The 20,278-nt window shown below is 39.3% G+C and overlaps 1 protein-coding gene across 1 annotated transcript in view; it reads left to right on the forward strand.

Annotated features, from left to right (window-relative positions):
- COG6 (component of oligomeric golgi complex 6) overlaps positions 1 to 10,329 on the forward strand; it is a 55,261-nt gene extending 44,932 nt beyond the window's left edge. Inside the window, exons 16-19 of the mRNA XM_062487656.1 lie at positions 439 to 546; positions 1,960 to 2,013; positions 4,374 to 4,453; positions 7,959 to 10,329. Of these exons, the coding sequence (XP_062343640.1) occupies positions 439 to 546; positions 1,960 to 2,013; positions 4,374 to 4,453; positions 7,959 to 8,106 (390 nt within the window). The 3' untranslated portion in view covers positions 8,107 to 10,329. The remainder of the gene's footprint in view (positions 1 to 438; positions 547 to 1,959; positions 2,014 to 4,373; positions 4,454 to 7,958) is intronic.
- The last annotated feature ends 9,949 nt before the right edge of the window (positions 10,330 to 20,278 follow it).

The raw sequence follows: 20,278 nt of genomic DNA on the forward strand, positions 1-20,278 counted from the left end.
ATGAAAGACTGTCACTTGTTTAGTGTAAAACTGCCATGTTATTGTCAGTATTTTCAATCAGAGTTAAATGATTTCTATCACATATTTTCAAAGAAGTACATAAAAATAAAATTATATAGGATTTTTTAAGATCAAGGCTACAGTCTTCATTTTTTGGTGGTGTTGTATTTACAAATACCAAAAAAATATATTATTTTATTAGTCAGATATGAAAGAATTCTCTGCATTTTTATTGTTGGTTCCTTGTAATATGAAATATGTAAATGGGTAAAATGATTATCCTTTATGTATTTGTAATATTTCCTTGTGTGTTGATCACTCTCCTCATTTGCGGCTTTTTTTCTTCTTATTTGTGTTTCTAGACCATTTAACCCCAGAACTTGTTACATTTAATATTCTCGCACACTCTTTATAAATACCTTACACTTACCATTTCAGATCGAAGCTCATTTAGATACACTCATAAATGAGCAAGCTTCCTATGTGTTAACGAGAGCTGGTCTGAGTTACATTTATAATGCTCTGCAGCAACACAAACCAGAACAGGTGAGCTTACAGAATTTTTGTTGAGGGGGTACCACACACTTGCCTACTAGTAGAATTCTGGCACTAATGATTTTGCAAATTAAGCTTCCTCTGAAATCAAAGGTTTGGTAATGTTGGTTTTTCACACGGGGCAGAACTATTGGACACAGGCACCTTGCAGCTACAGCTTTTTTTACTGTGTGTTCAGCAGGCCTAGCTGGGTTGGTGTGCAGCAGTCCTGTACTGCTTGTCTGGTGCACACTGTGTCTGAATACCAGCACTCCCATGGCACCTAGGACATATTAGACCTGCTGTGTATGTAAGCAGCATTCAGCTTCTTCATTGCTTCCTGTGGCACCACGCACGGAGTCCATAGATAGCTGCATGCATTTGGTAATTGCTGCTTTTTTTTTCTTCTGGGAAAAACTGGCAGATGAGTTTAGTAGTAGTTTGAAGTAGTTTCTTCTTTCATCCTTATTTGTTGCTGTAGCTATTCTAGTACCAAGACAGTGCGATTCTCAAAGTGAAAACTTGAGATTTCTTAGAGGAGCTGAAAACTGGAATTCAGAGCTCACGCTCTCCCTTTTTTGTGAAGCACAGTTGCAATGTGGTAGGTGTTAATACAGCCCTTCTTCCCTTCAGCTGTGCCTATGTCCTTTTGTGATCTTTTGTAGAAGTGAAAAACAGTGTTTTCTGGAGAAAGCAGAACTCTATTGGAGAGCTTTATGTTGTTTCTTCAGCTAATAATTTTGCATAAAGTGCCCAAACTCAACAGATTTCTATGTATAAAGATGAATAAATAAATGTATAAATAATCTGATTAATATTTCAACTTAGTTTTCTATTCATGAGCCTATCTCCTGTTTTAAAATCAATTTCAAGTTGACTAGGGCAGGTTGTTAATGGGATGTAGCAATTTCCATTTCTATCTGTACAGCTGCCTGGCTACAGAGGTGATGTCACAGAATTTGCTCAGGGGTTAAGCAGCATTTGTGCACTGTGCTGCCATAGCAGCACAGAAGGTTGCCTTAGAAGCAGGTCTGAATTCTTCATGGCTAGATGGAGAAAAGTTGTTGTCTCTTAAGTCCGGATTACCAAGGGGATGTAGCCAGTTTGCAGTTTCAATTTTTATTCTAGATCTTGTGAAAGGCTGTTTTTGGCTTTATTTAATGGTGAAGAAGGAAGGAAAAAATTTGAAAGGACATATTAAGAATTCCATATTCTCAGTTTCTAATTTAAGGGAGTGGTGGAATACACATGAGCTGTTAACAGCCTTTCAGTACAGAAATGGTGATAGTTTCCAAACATTTAAGATCCTGTAGCAGGAACAAATAAAAATTAACTACTGAACTGATCGTAGACTTTATTATTTATCTTTTTCTATATGTCAGTACGGTCTTTTTTTATACCCCCTGTCTGATTCTTGATTCTTAGGGTCCTCTTTCAAATTTGTCAAGTATGGATTCCGTGTCCCTGAAGGTTGCCATGGTAAGCATTTATAACTTCCATATTATGGTGGTGATGCTGTGACATGGTAAAGAATACTGTTAATTATGTGATTAAAAGATACTCATCTGTAGTAGAAGATATTCATCTGATCAGTCCTGCTCTTTAAGAATATCTGGATTACGTGGCTGGGAATACTTTCTTAGTTTGTAGTAATTTGACCACTTGAAGTAATAAATGCATAAATTATTTCTGAAGGGGAAGTAATAGAATATTATTTTCTAAGCCTTGAGAAGCAGATCTTGACTTACAAGAATGCTGTCCCATGAGTCATCTTAAATTGCTAAAAGCAAATACTTAGCTCTAATTAGTTTTAATTACCAAAGTTTCTTTTTTTTTGCCTCTGTGCTTCGAAAAATGGGTTCTGCTATAATTTATAATCTTAGTCTTAAGGCTTTGATTTTATGCAAATAGTTCAGCACTTTACTCAGAAGTTAGATTCTGTATGTCACAGCTACATTTTTTTTAAGTTGAAAGCTACAATATATTTTAAAGCAAATTATCAGTTGATATTTTTCTTAGTGTGTGAGTCTCTATTTTGCATAGAGATAGCAATATCACAGTTCAGTAGGCAATAATGTATAATCTATCACTCTTCTTGCTTCGCCAGGTTTAGCTTTATTCTAAAAGTTTAACTGTAAAGGCCTGCTCATACAGCAATGTATGTACACACCCATGGAAAAAAGGGGATTTTAAAAGATTTTTAAAAAACCTTGTGTGGCGAATGCATCCCAATTATGACAGTGTAATCAATTTTTTTTCTGTTCAGAATTTAAACCAGCAATTCCCAAGCTGATTGGGTGAACAGAGCTCTGGCACAGAGCACTCAGTGGTTTACTCGGATCAGTGTGCATTCTTATTAAAACTTAAGAATTTTGCATTTAAAATATCTTCTATTTATCATGGTCTTGTAGACTAACAACAAATTTAAAGGCTGCGGCTTGGGGACCTTCTCTTTAAGTTATGCATATGTAACACTTGCTTATAGTGGTACGTAGTAATTTCCCTTGAATTCTTAAGAGAAGAATCCAGCTGTTTTATTTTGTTCATTACTTAACATCTGCTTCTGTGAGCACACTTTAACCAGAATGGAACCAAGTATGCTGAAATCAGACCCACATAAATCCCATCTGTCAACCTAACCTATTGGCTTCTCAGCGTTTAAACTAAGGTTTAAATTTTCCAGGTCCCAGTCTTTTAAGTTGTTCATACATGCTTGCAAGCGCAGTGCTTGTTAAGTCTGTACCTCTCTCAGCAAAAGCTCCCTTGCTTTCCAAACAAGGACAGAAAACCCTAATAAATTAATTTGTAAGAACTGTGACTTCATTACTTATTTTTGCCTGTGTTTTAAATGGTGGGTGGATGTGGATTTTGGGATTTAATGCCTTGAGAATATTCATTCAGTGAACAAATGAACAGAAAGGTTGCCATCATTAGATGAACTTACTTAGGGCCTTGTCTTAGTGAGTAATTCAAGGATGAAGATGATACGGGTTTTTTGGATAATCTTTTCAATGTTTGGTGACATTCCTGATAAGATTTTTTCTTCTCACTCTCTTATTGAAATGCTTCTTAGTGTAATATATGTTCAATATTCCTTATGTTTTCAGCTGTCAGTAGTCACCCATTTGACCACACAGTCACAGAATGGTTTGGGTTGGAACGGACCTTAAGAACCATCTTGTTCCAACCTTCCTGCCATGGGCCAGGGTTACTTTTCACTAGACCAGGTTGCTCAAAACCCCATCCAGCCTGGCCATGAATGCTGCCAGGAATGGGGCAGCCACAATGTTTCTGATTAACTGTTAGATGAGAGGAACGTTTTTTCTTAGAATCAAAGCACTGCTCTTCTTATCACTATATTCTGTGAGAAAGAGAAGTAGGCTCAGAAGTAGTTCAAGAAGCCTGAAGTGGGTGATTTGCTCGTTGTTTTTCCCAACATAAGCAGTGACTCCCTGCCAAAAAGTAAAAAGAAACATGCAAAAGAATCAACCAACGTGTAATTTGGGCAGAGTAGATAGTAGATAGCTCTGAAGCTGTCTTGTATTCCCTCTGCATTAAATAGACTTGGTGTGATCTTCAGCAATGTATAAGTACCTGCACCAACTGTATAGGAAGCTTAGATGGATAGAAGCTGGGTTCTCATTATTTGCCCTCCATTCATATTCCTCAGAGTCAGAAACAAAATTTTGGTGGCAGGGGTGCTGAAGTCAATAATTTGTTTTGGACTGTTAAGTTCTGTCTTTTAATGTAATCAGAGATGTTTTTAGAAATTGTGGTTTTACAAATTTTTGTGTAATAGCAAGGTGTTAAGATGTTGATCTCATGTTCTCTTCTCGAAGGCTCAGTTTGATCGCTATCTGTCTGCTCCAGATAGTCTGTTAATGTCCCAGCTGAATTTCCTTCTGAGTCCCACTGTGAAGTAAGTACCTTGCCTCTGAGTTTCTATTATGCCTGAATAGTGATCACAACGATGAATTTGATTAGGTTTTTGTGAATCATTATGAGAATTCAAGTTATCAGCTGTGATGATATTTGCATTGTCGTTCAGGTTGCAATTCAGTTTTGTTATAACTCTCTTTTTGGACAAGCAGTGAGGAGTATCTAGTTCTGTAACTTTTGGTAGTAGTTACACTTGATTTAAGAGACACCATCAAGATGAGTTAATCTATTTTTACATACTGTGTCAGCAGTTTTTTGTCAACTTAGTTGTGTGTTTTACAACTATATTGTGAGCTTTCCAAAGAGAGGTGAAATTTATAATTCTCCCATATTTCTTTTATCCCTACTGCTTTGTCAGTTCTAGAATTTTCACCTTTGTTGTCTTCTGCTGTAGAATATTGGCATTCTGTCTCAGAGAATATTTTGCTGAGATTACTTTTCACCTAATGTATTTTTTGGGAGATTTTTTTCTTTGAAGTATGGAAGTAAGAACTTTTTTATTTATCTCTTACCTTGTTTTTTGAATATAACTGAACCCTAAGGCTAGGGAAAGTGCCACGAATGTCTTTCCAATTAAATGTGAACCACATGAAGACTTTCTGTAGTACTTAAACTCAGAGAATTATATGTTGCACTGATCAAAACCTTTCCTTGACATTATTTTTCACACTTTTGTGAGGCGTGCAGGTAACCGAATATACCAGAAACTGAGACAAGCACATTTTACATAATGGTAAAACGCTTCTTTGGAGTTTCATTACCAGTGCTTGTCCTCAGTGGGGTTGTATTACAGCATCTTGCAATTAAAAATAACGTGTCAAGGGAAAAATAATTATTGTTGGGAATTGACTAGAGCAGTTCAGTTGGAAGGCAGCTAGTCCAGCTGCCAGGTTCTCATGCTGCACTGCTCAGGTTCTCCTCATCCAAAGATTTCTAGTGTCACACCATACAGGTGGAGCATGGCTGAGCACAGGGAATGCTAGTGTTTCTCAGCTGGCACTCAGTGTCTCTGCCAGATTTAATATTCCTTCAGCTCAGCTGGTAGAGCTGACCCTGTTGTGGGAGAGCTTTACTCTCTGTATAGATCAAACAGGGTAACTGGACCAGTAATGTCATTGAAGCATTGCAACTTCTGCTTCTCAGTGTCAGGGCATTAAACCTGTATTTTTGCTCCTGATATATTTTCTTAAATGTAGGGCTATTAAAAATCATAATGACAATAAATGTATTTTGAAAGCCTCAACTTTTCATTGCTAACACACGGGCAGTTTTAAGAGGTAGACTATGCTACCATAAAGACTCTGTCTCTGTGAAATTACTTGACCTTAGTCAATCCTTCTGTCAGATAAACCAAGATAAACTGGTTATGTAGGCAGTCTTAGCCTTTTCCCATTGATAAACTTTTTAAACCTCTCAGCACATTTTAAGCTGAATTCCTATTGTCTTGCAGTAGTACAGTTGAGAGGTAAGAGGGAAGCTTTGTGTGAGGATGATTGCTATAGCTGCTTCAACTCAGCTAACATGCAGAAATTTATTAATATGCTATAATTAATGCTATAGGTCAGATTCTGCTTAGAATGAAAACAAAAGAAATAAATCAGTTAGCCCATAAGCCTTCAAACAACCAGCTTTAAATGCAAACAATCCTTCAGGATTTAAAATAACCATTTACAGAGATGCTTTTAGAATCACTGTCTTGATAGTCAATATTTTCAATAGTAAAAATGCCTTGAAAATTCTGAATTTTCTCAAAATTCAAGCAAAACATTTAACTAGTGCTATAACTTTAATCCCTGGCTATAGTAGTTGGAATTGTCAGTTTTGAAGACATCTTTCCTGAAATCAGATAATTGAGAGCTGTAACCTATGAGATCTTTGGTTCTCAGAATCAAATCACATGCTTTGATAAGGGACCAGTGTATTATATACTCATTGGTAATATAATTTTTAAGCTTTGCAACTGTGAAGAACATTCCTTCCAACATTACCAGTGCATACTCTTGTCTTTCAAATTCCTTTGCTCATTTAAAAAGCCTTAAACTATGTATTCATATGGTGGTTGGTCTTGAAAAGCTCTTTTCATCTGTGTTGGATCACAGAAACTGAATGCTGGAATTACTATTTTTAGCAAGTGCTGCCATTTGTGTTAGTAATAAATGTATCACGTTGTTATGGCAACTGAAATCCTAATGTACTGATTAATGACACTGACATTATTTGATTGAACAACACGTGATTCTGTTCAGTCCTCTGAATATTTTAACAAACATTTTTTATTTATTCATTTGGTGCACTAGATCTACACAAATTCAGTGTGCAATGCTTTCATAAAAGATTGTCATGTTACAGTACCTTGGTGATCCCAGGCTGAGTTCAGAGACAGTTGTCTTACCTGAACACCCTGTATATGTTTCCCTTGTAATAGTGGGTTTGGAATTGCTATTGTAAGGACAGTCTTTTTTTTCAGGTGTTCTTATAACCTAGTAATACTGGCAGTTGATGCTGTATGTGAAAAAACTGGATACTGTGTGTCAGAATAAAATGCAGGTTTGATCTTCTGATCTGCTTTCTCATAGCTTCTGTTCCTGTAAAGACAAAGATTTTTGTACTTGATCTTTGAAATTTCTTTAACTTGCCAATTCACAGCAGTCTGTGAATTAACCCTGATTTTAGTGGACGTAGTTTTGTTGCCTTTGTTTCTCTGCTGCATATTACAGCAGGGCTGAATCTGGATTTGTGGTTGCCTTGGTTTCCTCAGCTTCTACTGGAGTTCCCATTGCATGGGTTTGGCTGTAAAATAGTTTTAACTGCTGCTCCTAATAGATAAAAATTCATCTGCTACTGTAAGCACCATCACCATGATGATTAAAGTGAACTGATTCAATAGGCAGTGTAAAATAAAATTACTAGGTTGTCTTAAAAAAATACTAAACTTTCCAGTTAAATTTAGCTTTCAGTCTGTGTGCATTGTTATTCATTTATCTCCAGAAAAATAACAGAACACAGACTTCATAGCGTTGTTGGTAAAAGGTTGTGTTTTAAATCTCTGACCGCTATCACTAGGTTTTGTCTCATTATGGAATTATAATGGAGTCTTGCTGTCAAGATAAGGCAAATAGAATATATTTGCTAGTAGATGAAAAAACGTGTGTATATACAAAGGGCAGCGAGAAGCCACTGGAGTTAGAAGGTAGATCACTAAGTTTAACAGTCTTTTAAAAGATACAAGTGAGTTTAGGTGGGAAACTGATGTATGCAAATGAAATCCTTCTATTAGTTTTTGCTTGATTGTAGAAATAAAGAAGCTCCTGTCTTGGTTATCAGGTCATATACGTGAGTTTACCTGTGTATAATACAGTGAGATAAAAAAGCCTTTTTTAAAAAAATGTAATGCTTATTTTTAATGTATGTCTTTAATTCCTTGTATGTATCACAGTTATATTCTCTACAATTTGCAAATTATGTTACTTTGTTTTGATTTTTAGAGAACAGATAATAAAACAGTCAACAGAACTGGTCTGCAGAGCTTACAGTGAATTATATGCAGCTGTGATGGATCCTTCAAATGAATACAAGGATCCAGAAACCATCCTACACAGATCTCCTCATCAAGTTCAGGCACTCCTTTCATAGTCTTGCATCCCCCAGATTTATCAGAATCCATAATTCTGTATTTCTTGAGTATTTGCATTGAATTATTTTTCTGCTTTGAATTTGGATGTGTAACAGTACATTTAAAATATGTAGGAATGCAGTTTTCTTTAATCTGCTTGGCAGAAGTCTAGTCTTTCATGTGTCTTTGAATACTTTCAACAGGCCAGAAAATAGAATATAGATTGATAATTATTTTAATGTATTTCTCTGATGGAAGTGGACCTTGACAATGTGCAATCTCTTTGAGAAAGGAGAAAAGCTTTTCTTCCTTGCTGTACGTAATCCTTTCAACTACAGGTTTAACCAGTGTCTCTTATGCCCTCACCAGTATTTTTATTTGCTCTATTGTCTGTTCTCTCATTCTTTTTCTCAGCCTGCCATCAGTAAACACTGATAACTGGAATTTCAATACAACTGATACACTTTGAATGACTCATGCATCACTTTTGCAGCTCATAAATAATTTCAGAGTACTTGATGCTCTTTTGCAAATCCTGTTGATTAAATCTTTGAGGCAAAATTTGTGGGTTTTTTTGGCAATCTATTATCTGGTGTTTTCTGTCAGAAAAAGAAATGTTTGAACTACATGCTTGTAGATAACCTGTAACTTAATGCTTTAAATTATTTTTATAATTCTGTTTTACTGGAAGGATTTTGGTTTAGTGCAATTGTTTTCAGTAGGAATCCTGGTATCAGTTGAAACTTGCTGATCTCCTAAGGCAGGGACCAGTAACAATGTAGGTTAAGAAAGTGGTTTGCACAGCAGTATGGCCATTCCTCCCTCACATGTACATGATCTTAATTTTGTTTGTTTTTGTGTACAGAAATGTCCATCTGCTCTAGTACAAGTATTTACTCAGTTCATAATCCACCAAGAGATTTTCATGGTTTACATGACTTGGGATTTATGTGGGAGAGCTGGGGTGTGTAGATGTCCCAGTCTGATGCATAGAAAGCCATAAGGGAAGCTTTCATTTCTTTCCTCTGGTGCAGGCTGAAGCTTCCCTGTGTAGAAGCCCTGATATTACAGAGTTATGATTTAGGGGACTTCTGCTTCCAGGAAAAGAGGAAAATAAATAAGTAGGATATTTGTTCTCCATTGGGTCTTGTGATAATTATCTGCAAATTCCTTCAACACAGTTATTTTTTAGGAAAGTATTCTTAAAGAGAAACCTTCAGGAAACAAATAGTAAAATGGATTTGTGACTAGGTTTTTTTGTTCATTTGTTTTTAAAGGATAATTTAAGCAAACTGTTTTGTTGGAAGCATTTAACTTTTTTCTTCTCTTTGTTACTGTAGGAGTGCCACAGAGTTATTACAGTTGCCTGAGTTTACTCTCACATTATATGTGGGTTATTTTATGTACATCAAGGGGGAGAGGAGCAGTCATTCATATTGAATAACTTATTTTACTTTTATTAATAGTAATAGTCCACATATAAAATACATACTTGATGGCAGCCAGGTCTGCAGTTTAGTGTATGCTTGCAAAAGAGCAAGACGTAAAGAGCAGTAGCAATTCATTTTAGCTTCTTGGAAGACTCATTGCACAAAATGCATTCAGTGCACTCAGAAAGCAGCTTCTCTGGTAATGCCACAATAAAGCAATAGCTCCTTTTCCAAATGGGAGTAATTTGTTGGTATAAAAAGTGTAAGTGTCACTGCAGTTCTTGGGCCAGGCATAAATCTTTCTGTAAATATGAATGTTAGATTTATTTTGTTCAAAATCTCTAGACCTGTAAGACAAAAAATTTCAGAAGCTTAGAAAAGCTCTAATGGAAGAATACCAGGTAAGGCTCTTTATATTACTCAGATTTTGCATTGCCGTAGTATACATTCAGGTGGCTGTTCATTGTTGTTTAATAATGTTAATATTGCTTAATATGCCTGTAATTATTATCTAATATATGGAAATTACATCAGCTGTGAAAGGACTATAAATTAGCTTGAGATGAGCATACTCATAAGAGTGAACCTTTTCCTGAAGTAACACTCAACCTCAGTCTCCAGTAATCAGTAGCTTGCATGAGGATTAGTAAGAAGTTGCTTCCTATCTTTGATTCCATGTAGACACTTACTCGTGATTTTGTCTTCTCTTGGTAAAAATGCAAAAGCTATTGAAGTTGTAATTTAGGAAAATTAAAGTCAGCCACTAATTTGGTATGTGCAATTAAAGTTAACGACCAATAGTCACAAATAAGAAAGGACATCAATAAAAATATTTGACTTACTGACTCTGTCTTCCATGTTGTCTCTTTCTCTTACTTGCCTTCCTATGAGTAAGGAGGAAAATGTGATAAGATTATGACCTGCCTTTTCCATCTTGGCATTTCTGACCCTTTTATTTTACAAATTCCCAGGATTTCCACACTAGGAACCTTGAAGCTGCAGTCTCCTGATTAGCTAGAGGGATCCATAAGCAGTGCAGTAAATGAAATCACTCCGGGTGTCGGTACCTGGCCCGTTTGTAGACCAGTTACTGCAGCTCTGACTTGAGTATCCCATGCTTGAAGAGATGCTCCCATGGCTGGGCTGAGTCAGCAAGCCCTTCTGCTGTTGGTCCTTATTGCTTCTCCTGGAGGGACGTGGCTTTTCCTGGAGGGAGCGACTCCCCACTCTGTGCTGGGCCGTGACTGGGGAAGGTGGGAAAAGAGAGGGGTTTGCACATTGCCCGTAGTAGGCAGCACTCCCTATGTGAGACACCCTGACAGCCCTGTTCTGGGAACACACGTGTTGTCTGGTACAACGAGCACTTTCCTGGGAAGTGGGAGAGCTGGGTTCTAGGCCAAAGGAGTTTGGAATCAATATATCCCATCTTCCTGGCAAGCACCCAGCTCTCAGACTGTTGTATTACAGTATGAGATGGGGCAAGTCTGTTTCTTCTCTTTTGAATTCAGCAGCTGTGTGTAAATTAGTGGAGATGGAATAAGCAAGGAGTTTGGCCCTGTGGAACGTACCTAAGGGTTCTCTGAGACCTCTGAGGTCTGGATCTTCCTCTGTTTATTACATCAGGACCTTATCTTTGATTCCAATACATGAGTCCCTGAAACAGAATCAGGTTCCCAGGACTTTTATCACCCACAGAATATCCAGTGAGCAGGAAGATACAGAGTTGGGCTTGGGTTGGACCCAAGGTGGTTCATCTGCGCTGATAGCAATTCCTATGTGTTCACTCCTACGTGTACAATTTCCTCCTTCCTGCTTTATAAATGTGCACGCCACTGAGGAAATACAACATAAAAGTTGTTTTAATTACAGCGAGCAAGCAGCAGCCCAGCCATGATGATTTTTTATTTTCTATTACAGGAAAAGAGAAGCTTGCAGAGGTTTGGAAAGGTGATAATCTGTTTTGCAGCATTTCAGAGTGCTCCTCCCTGTTCTCTTAAGATTTATGACTCTAGCCCTGCATTTTGTCTGTTAGACTCAGCTGTAATTATTTTTATTAATGTTTTGAAATATGTGTTGAGGGAAAATACTTTCAGAACTGCTAAACTTTTCCACTTGTTTAAAAAACTAACTGTTCTTTGATCCCTTTGCTTGGCTTGCTGAGTCACTTTGTGGGCAACCCAGGGGGTGGGACGCTTATAAAATTTTGAAAATTAAACAAAGAGGTCAGACATATTTCCATGAGTAAAACACACCCTCCAGAAAGGAACATGGGTGTGGGTTTATTTGAAATCCACTGCCACCTGCTTCTGAGGGAAAATATGGGAAAAGATACATTTGCTCATGGTGGGGACACCCATCCAAAATGGCCTGGGTAGGGTTAGAAGCTGCAAATGGATGTTAAATTGATGTTATATTTGAGAATTTCAGAGGATTTGCAAAAATCATGTAACTCAACTCACATACTGAATTTACTTGTTAAAGATTTCCAGAACTGCTACATCTTTTCTCCACCAGTCTTAAGAACTTTGCAAACCTTATTTCAAGCCAATCCGGCAACTGCTACACAAATTCTAACCCTTGAATATTTAGAGTAAAATGAGATGCTTTGAGTCAGCCAGTAGTTGAACTCAGAGCAAATGTGTTTCTTGAAAAAATTTCAAAAAATGGGAAATGAATATAATTTGAACTTGAATATTTGTTCCTGATGGGTAGGAGAGGTAATGTCATTCATATGGCAAGGCTGATCTCTCTGATGGTCTACTACACAGTAGGAAATCAGTTTCAGTGTTTCAGAATCAAACTCCTTGGAAGCTTTTTAAAGGTGTTCGTGTGCTCCTGTGCTGTGCTAAACAAGGCGGCCAAGCTGTGATCCAGTGGGGATATCCATGCCTGGTGTACATTGTTACCAAATACTCAAAAGGTGGGTGAACCTCTTGGCACACAAAGATCTTTTTCTGATACCCTAGCTGTCTCCATCCTTTAGTAAAGAGCCACTTTGTGCACAGCTCATGCAGGTCTGAAGTAAACACAAGACATTGCTTCTGGCTTGGTCCTCGACCAACTGTTTATCCACCCAGAGATGGTGCAATTTGCAGAATCCTCTGGTGCAAAAGCTAAGGAAAGGCAAAACACAAAGGAGCCCTTCACATCTGAAAATGCACACTTCTCTACATTATTGTGCATATCTTGTGTGCATTAAAGCCTAAATGAGGGTACGACCCCTTCACACTACAGTTGTTGCACTGACTTTGTATATGATGGAAAGATGAACTGCAAAGGCTTTGCTCTTAAGGAGTTTGTTTTGACCACCTTGCTTTAAGCAGTAAGGAAACCTTGATGGAGCAAGATATGGCTGAAAGGTGTTTGATAGATTACTGCAGAGGAGCTGATGAAAGAGACTGTTCCATGTTTCATATTCAGACAATGAAGCTTTCACTTGCTGCCTGGTTCACAGATGTGGCATTGTCAAATTGCAGGAAAATGTCTGGCAGACTGTATCATTGACTATTTTAGGGAGGAAAAAAAATCAGAACACACTATTTATAGAAGCCACACAAATAAGTACTGAGTTCTTATCAGCCAAAGATAACATTAGTTGTGATTTATCAAAGTAATCTTTATTTTATGGAAAATGGATAATAGGGTATAATTTAATCCTCTGTGAATGTAATGTATATTTCAAAGGGTTCTTTTTTGTCAATAAAACCATTTGTTGTACTTGTTAAACTAATTAGTCTTGTTGCTGTTGCTTAGGACAGGATAAAAGATGCCCATTAATGAAAAAGGGGAGGAAAAGATGGGTTGAAAGTTTGTGAAGTATTTTGTACTCAATGCAAGCCAGTTTTAGATCAAAACAGATTTTACCTGTCACTGCAAGCCTCTGTTAACTGAGTTTGTGCAGATTATATAGTTTTCTAATTTAATTAAAGAAAATAAAGGATTACCCCAAAAATTAATCTAATCTCTCAGTGCTTCACCTGCTCCAGGCATCAGGGTCTCCTCCAACTTTTTTGGCTACCAATGCTGGCACAAGTTACCTACCCCAGAGCTGAGCGCCAGCAGAGAGGGTGATGTTCCTGGCTGCTTCTCCCTCCTCTGCATTTTTTCCACCGTGTGCAAACACATTCCAGGAGTCACAGGGAAAGTGAAAAGGGAAGAAAATTGAGCTGTCTGGGTGCATCCTGTGCCAGTCCCTAGCCAGCCACACACCTTTTGCTGGGTGAGGGCAAGTTTTGCAGGGGCAGAGCATGGGGCTGAAACTCTGTTGAGTCTTGGCTCTGAGAGGTGTCCTGGCAGCAGTGCCAGGCTGTAGAGGCAGGACATGAGATCATTCTTTGGATCTGCAGTTGACCTTGAAAGATCAAAATGTCAGAAGTGGGCAAAAGTCAGAAGAGGACATGTATTTTATTATAATAATTTTTCTTTCATGTTTTGGTGTCCTTGTTTGTAGCCTGGCAGCCTGATGAACTTTTAATAGGAATTTATGAATGATTTTCAGAGAATGACTCCTAAAAGACAGGCTAAGCTCTTAAGGTCTTCTCCCTTAGAAGTGTCTCAGAAAATGTTCCTCAGAAGGATCAAGTTACGGGGAAATCCTTCATGGTCTTTTTGTGGTTGTCTGTAGCAGTTTTGCATGATTATCCCAGTTTCTTGATTCTCCTTGTACCCTCCTTTGTAGAAACTGTCCAAGTGTAACATTTCTCATCATAAAGTACTGCATCCCGTGGTTTCAAAGGACCTCCTGGACACAGAGGTGAGAAGCCTTGGTCACACATCCAGCTTCCAGGGCCCCACTGGAGAGACTGTAGAGCAGATCTGCCCCCTCCAGCCCTGAGGACACCTGCCTATTTCAGCAGAGAGATTTACACCTGTACAAAAAGCACAGTTCCTCTGCTGCCTCCGTTACCTCTGTCCTGAGTGCAGCTCACAGCTTGGGATTAGGCTGTCCATCTTCTCAGCTGAAAAGAAAGAACAGGAATATTACCAGATAAACAATTTGTGTAGATGAAGTAAAACCTCTATTTCAGCAGCCATTCCACCAGAAATACAAGTGGCAAGTGCAACCCATCCTCCTTTGGATATGGTGGCCCTGCTGTCTCATACCTAAATAGTCTGGGAACAACAAAACTTCATCTTTCTGAAGATATATCTGCACCTGTGGCTCAGAGAGAAACCTGTGTCTCAGGTCTGGTGCTCCAGTCCACACCAGAAGAACAGACCAGGTGTCTTCTCATGGCAGCCCTGCTAGGACTGCAAGGCAGAGCTGAGGTACCCCATGGGCATCCAGGACAGTGACCCAAGCAAATGCCAAGATCATCTTGCCAGTACTTTGATGTGGAAAGGGCTCTGAATCTGAGGATGCTCTATCCTTGCTGTGCTCCCTTTAGTTGCAGTAATAATTTCTTGAACTACTTGAACACACTCATGCACCATTTGGTTATTTTATAAAATACACCAATTTATGTTGATCCTTTTCTCCAGGTCTTCTTGGCAGCAGTCAGGAATATCACAGTAGTGATAAAAATGTGTAAGTTGTCTAATTAAATGTGATCAGTTTAGAAAGTTGAGTTTTATGTTTCTATATCCAGAATGACAAAAATACTGAAAACTGCCATCTATACCCAGTGCTGCATCAAAAGCAGTGTGGCCAGGAGGGTGAGGGAGTTGATTCTGCCCACTAATCTGCTCTTGTGAAATCCCGCCTGGAGTACTGTGTCCAGCTCTGGGGCCCCCAGCATAAGAAGAACATAGACTTTTGGAAGGATCACTTCCCTCCCCTCTGACTGCTAAGGCCGAGCCTGGGGAGAGAGGCAATTTCCACACAGGGAAGTGCAGAATCTGTTGCAGTAATCCCTACTGGGCAGAGGAAAATAGTGACCTTACTTTCAAGATTACGTTTTAATGTAAACGCTGAATGACGTGGCTTTTACTTCAGGGAATTGATATGGACTGAGAAAATTGCAGGAAGGTGAGATGTGGTATTTTTCACTGGTATTTTTTCTGTCCTGCAGAGCCTGTGTTGTCTTTCACAAACATGTGAGGAGGTGTCTGTGGTTGTGAACATGTTCTTCCTTTTTCTTCTTGGAAATCCACTCTCAATTAGTCTGGAACATTAGATAAACTGGTGCTAATGAAATAAAAGGTTTTATTAGGTTACATAATGGTATGCAGTGACTTAGGGAACAAAGTCAAATATTTACTCAGGCTAACTTTAGGAAAGGAAACAGCTAAATAGATCACAAGTGAAACAGCTGAAAAGAAAAATTGCATCTGTCAGGTAGATTTGTAAATTAATTAGGGGGAGAAATAATATAAGGGTGTTATCTGGAGAGCAGCTGACTTTTTTTCTAACTTTCTATTGTAAGTCTTTGCAGTTACCTCCAAACACCAGCTACATGACTGAACTTTGTATCAGCTCCACAAAAACTCAACATGTGATTAAGACCAATTGCCTTCAGGGCGATGTAAACATGTATTTGACTTCCACAGGTACTTGAGATCCAAAGGTCCAAAGGCACGTCTTGTTGAGGGCATGGCTCACCCGTGATGTCAGGGGCATAAGACTTGGTGATGCTTTTCTGACCAGGTCAAGGAAATTGCTTCAGAAGAGATGAACTGTGCTGTGGAATTTCTTATGTCCCCCCACAGACACCACAGTAGTGACCAGTTTGGAGACAGCTATCTGCTGGAAACTTTGGGTTGGCATAGCTTCAAATAGCTAGAGATCCCAGCATGGCCTAAAATACCCTTAAATACCACAATCCCAGCAGAAACAAAATAATTAGGTGGGCACTCATCCATCCAGGTACACACACACACACTCCTGTCTGTGTTTTTCTGGACAGAATGTGTAGGCTGCAACCTATCCCAGATATTTTTTGAGCAATGTCCGTCTCAGCACGTCTGAGATATCATGAGACCTAAACTCTGCAAGTTCCAGCCTGGAACCGAGCTCATGAACAGCCTGCTGCTCCACACTCCTTATTCAACAGGTGTTTACACTGAGTGCAGCCACAGCAACATGAGTTTGTACAGCAAAATTGAGGCTGAGACCCCCTAACTGCCTCTGTCTCCTCCATCGGAAAAACTCAACAGCCACTGCAAACCCCAAACTCGTGAGCAGAGATGACTTTACATGATTTAGTAGGCATCATGTCTCCCATCCCCTGATGTCATATTCTCTTACCAGGTAAGTAAGTACACGGTTCTGAGCAGCACCAGCATTTCTGAGACTGATTTTACTGATTTTCTGGATGCAGAAATGCAGTGGATTTAAAATGTGCTGTCTGGGTGCTGAGATTTACAGAAGGAGAATGTTTTTGGCTTCCCACATACACTTACCCTGGATGCATTTTCTGTAATCATGATGTTCTTGGTCTAGAAAAGTTGCTAGAAGTGTTGCCTAAGTGGAAACCACAATCAGCTCAGAGCTCTGTTGGAGGTGACTGAAGTGGGTTGAGTGGCAGAAGGTGAACGTGGGACTGCCTGATTTTTTTCATAGTTTGTTTTTTCCATTGAGTTCCTAAGGCTGTAGAAACTTCAGCACATGAGTAATCCTACTGCATGTATGTATTTCAAATTCAGCAGGTGAATTCAAAAGAAGGGCACATGTGCTCATGTATGTTCTTGTGACCTCCATCCCACAGGCATGTGCAAGGCTGCAGCTCATTTGAAGTTTGGTTGTTGAGGAGAGATAAAATCTTGGAATAACTGCTAAGAGTGTACCGTCACACCTGAGGTTTTTATCTGGCTGCAATTGAATACAGAGAAATAATGTTCTTTTGCTATTAATGGCTGAATCAAACAAATGTGCTTAGAGGAAAACTCCAATTCCAGCTCTCTCCATGGAGAAGACCACTGACAGATTGAGTTTTTAGAAAACCAATAGGAAAAAAAAAAACTTTCTTTCTGCATTTTGGTGTGTTAAAAATACGAGCAAAAATCTATACATGTGTATTGGTCAGTGTTCATACTTTCAGAGAATCTCCCATTAGCCTCAGTTAAAACTAATCTATTAACTGCATTTTTATCCCCTCCTAAAAGGAAAAAGAGACTAATTCAATAATAAATTTTGTAACTTGGGTATTGATGTTGCTTGGTTATAAGAGTCCAGAACATGGAAATCCCCCAGTACACTTGTTTTCCATTTATCTGTTTTCTAAACCATACTTTTCAATAGTCCATATATTTAAAGCTTAATCTTCAAAGCATGTCCTGATTTCTGCTATGCAAATGGAAATACATGGGGTACTGTGAATTTAGATCCACATTTTTATATGATGCCTACTCTTTCTAGTTTCAAGACATAATACAGAACATTTGCAACTTCTTTACAACTCTCCTATATGCACATTGTTATTTTAGAGTCAAGCTGTTAAATGTGTTGCCTGTGACTGATTGCTTGTGAAAAGTCTTAACTGCAGCAATGTTCAAAAGCAGGTTTTGGTCCAAAGAGCCTGAAGGAGAAAGAAAGCAGGAGAAAACAATGTGTGCAGTGTACACTTCAAATGCAACAGAGCAAGAGTTAGTTTAAATACTTTAATCAGAAGGTATAAGCAATTTGGTTTGGCAGTTTGTGTCATATTGCCTGCAGAGTCCAACTCCTGAGAACAGGAAACCCTAAAATCACAAGTCAGTAGAGATTCTCTAGAATCAGAGGAAGTGTGAGGGACAGGAGCAAGGAAAGATACAGTTTGCAGAAAGACATGACATGGAAAATGCTCACAAGAGGGAATGATTACTTGAGGCAGAAATTAAGATACCAGTGGCCCAGAAAACATGACAGGAAGCTGCTCTGGACCTTGATGGCAGAGTGAAAAGACACAGGAAAAGCTGGCAAGCTCAGATAAAGGAGGAGGTTGCCGCCTGGGTGATGGGGACAGGGATGGTGCAGAGGCTGCTGGGACACAGGGAAGGAGGGAAAGGTATTTCTGTGGATAGCAGGGCACTCTTTCTTCCATGGTTTCAGAGAGGCGGGGAGGGGGAGTCAGCGTCAAGATCAGAGGGTACTCGCTGAGCAGAGAAACAGAGAGGAGAAATTAACGGGGAGCTAGTGATTATTCTGGAGTGAAGGATCCTGCCATATGCTAGAAATGGCAAGCAAGAATAAAGGCTTTTCAGGTTTCAGATAATGACAGTTCAGACAGGCCCTTCTATGTCAGAAACATCAATACAGTGTATTGCACATGTTCACAAGCCAGGCACAAAGAAAACCCCCTTCATTTAGAAAACACCAGAGCCACGTTCACCTTTCCATAAGCCTCCAAGCCACCCAGCTGGCATGATCCTTGCTCCTGTTTGCAGTGCCGCAGGCTGCATGATGCAGCCTGGAGGTGATAGAGACAGGTGGATCTGTGCCTGTCCATGTGCACAAGGTGGAGGGCTCTGGAGAGCCTTGGAGGATGCTTGGGAGAGGCAGTAGGGATGCACTCTGCCAGTGGGACCCTTTCTGCTTTTGGCACAGGCACTAGAGGTTAGTGAGCTCCATGGGAAGAAAAATGGAAGTGAGCAGAACAGATGGAAATAGTCCTACCTGAGCCCCAGCAACCCTGATGCCATTTCTTGCTGATGGTGTGGAGCGGCTTGCTGGAGCAAGGGGACAAGCAGGGGAGAGGTTTGCAGAGCCTGTAGTGGAAACCTGAAACAGCAAAGCAGGAAATCTGGGTTTCTATAGTGGCCGCCACCACTGGTGGGGAAGTCACTTAATCTCTGTGCTTCAGTTCCCCCATCCTGGGTGTTGTAAACACTCAACTGGAGTCAAGAAAAGGTGCTGGCCCTGGAACAGACACGTGTGAGGAAAGGGCCTCTCTGCTGCCTTTTTGCATCCAAAACCACAGCTCTGAATAAGCAGGTAATTTAGTACCCTGATGCTGTCAGTCTAATTGGAATCTTTCCTCTCTCTTTGCGCCCTGTTATCCAGCCATAGGATGCAGGAGAATGGCAAGGAGGAGGCTCTTGACTCTCCTTGTGCATCCCCTTGCATCTGCTTGCAGCAGGACATTAAATCTGCCTACCTGCCCTTCTCCAGCAGTGTTGCAGATGGATGCCAGATCTCTGCCTTCATCTGGCATACCATTTAGCAAAAATTTTGAGATAGTAAAGTGGTAAGAATAGTTAAATACTAAATGAGGTCCTAAAATCAGAACAAACAGCCTGGTATCAAATTATTCAGAAGTTAGCTTGTGTCTAAAACATGGATACGTGCCTGTGGAGGACAATTCCAGGATTATAAATGCCTACAGGACCACAGCTTTGGCCCTGTCTAAGAATTCACCCAAAGTAATTGCAACTTTAAGTCTTTTCTTATGTGTTTGCTGCTGTTCACATTTATTGAGATTATTTCTTCATTTTCCACCTAGACAGGTGAAATTTTTCACTGAGATCTGTGTCTGCTGCCTAAATAATTGTTTCTTGTACATTAGAGGCAGAACTGACTTTCCCCAGCCTCTTATACTGCTGGTTCATCCTACAAAGAGATTTTTAAGTTGGTCATGAGGAGTAGAGATGGGGAACAGGAGTAGAGATAGCACAAATATTTACCCTTACCTAAGTGGTCCTTACAAATACTTAAGATCCTTTACCTAATAACTGAAGATTTGTTTTATATTATACACCCTTTTTCTTATTTTCGTCTCTTCTGCTGCCCTTATCTTTTCTATATCAAAGCTATCTTTGTCTTGTCATTTTGACTTGCTCCATTTGTTGCTAATGCAGTTGCCCTCTTTCACCTCAATTCCCTTTTGAAGTCTCCTTGCCTTTGTGC

The sequence above is a fragment of the Cinclus cinclus genome, chromosome 2 (assembly GCF_963662255.1).
Source record: "Cinclus cinclus chromosome 2, bCinCin1.1, whole genome shotgun sequence".
NCBI lineage: Eukaryota > Metazoa > Chordata > Aves > Passeriformes > Cinclidae > Cinclus > Cinclus cinclus.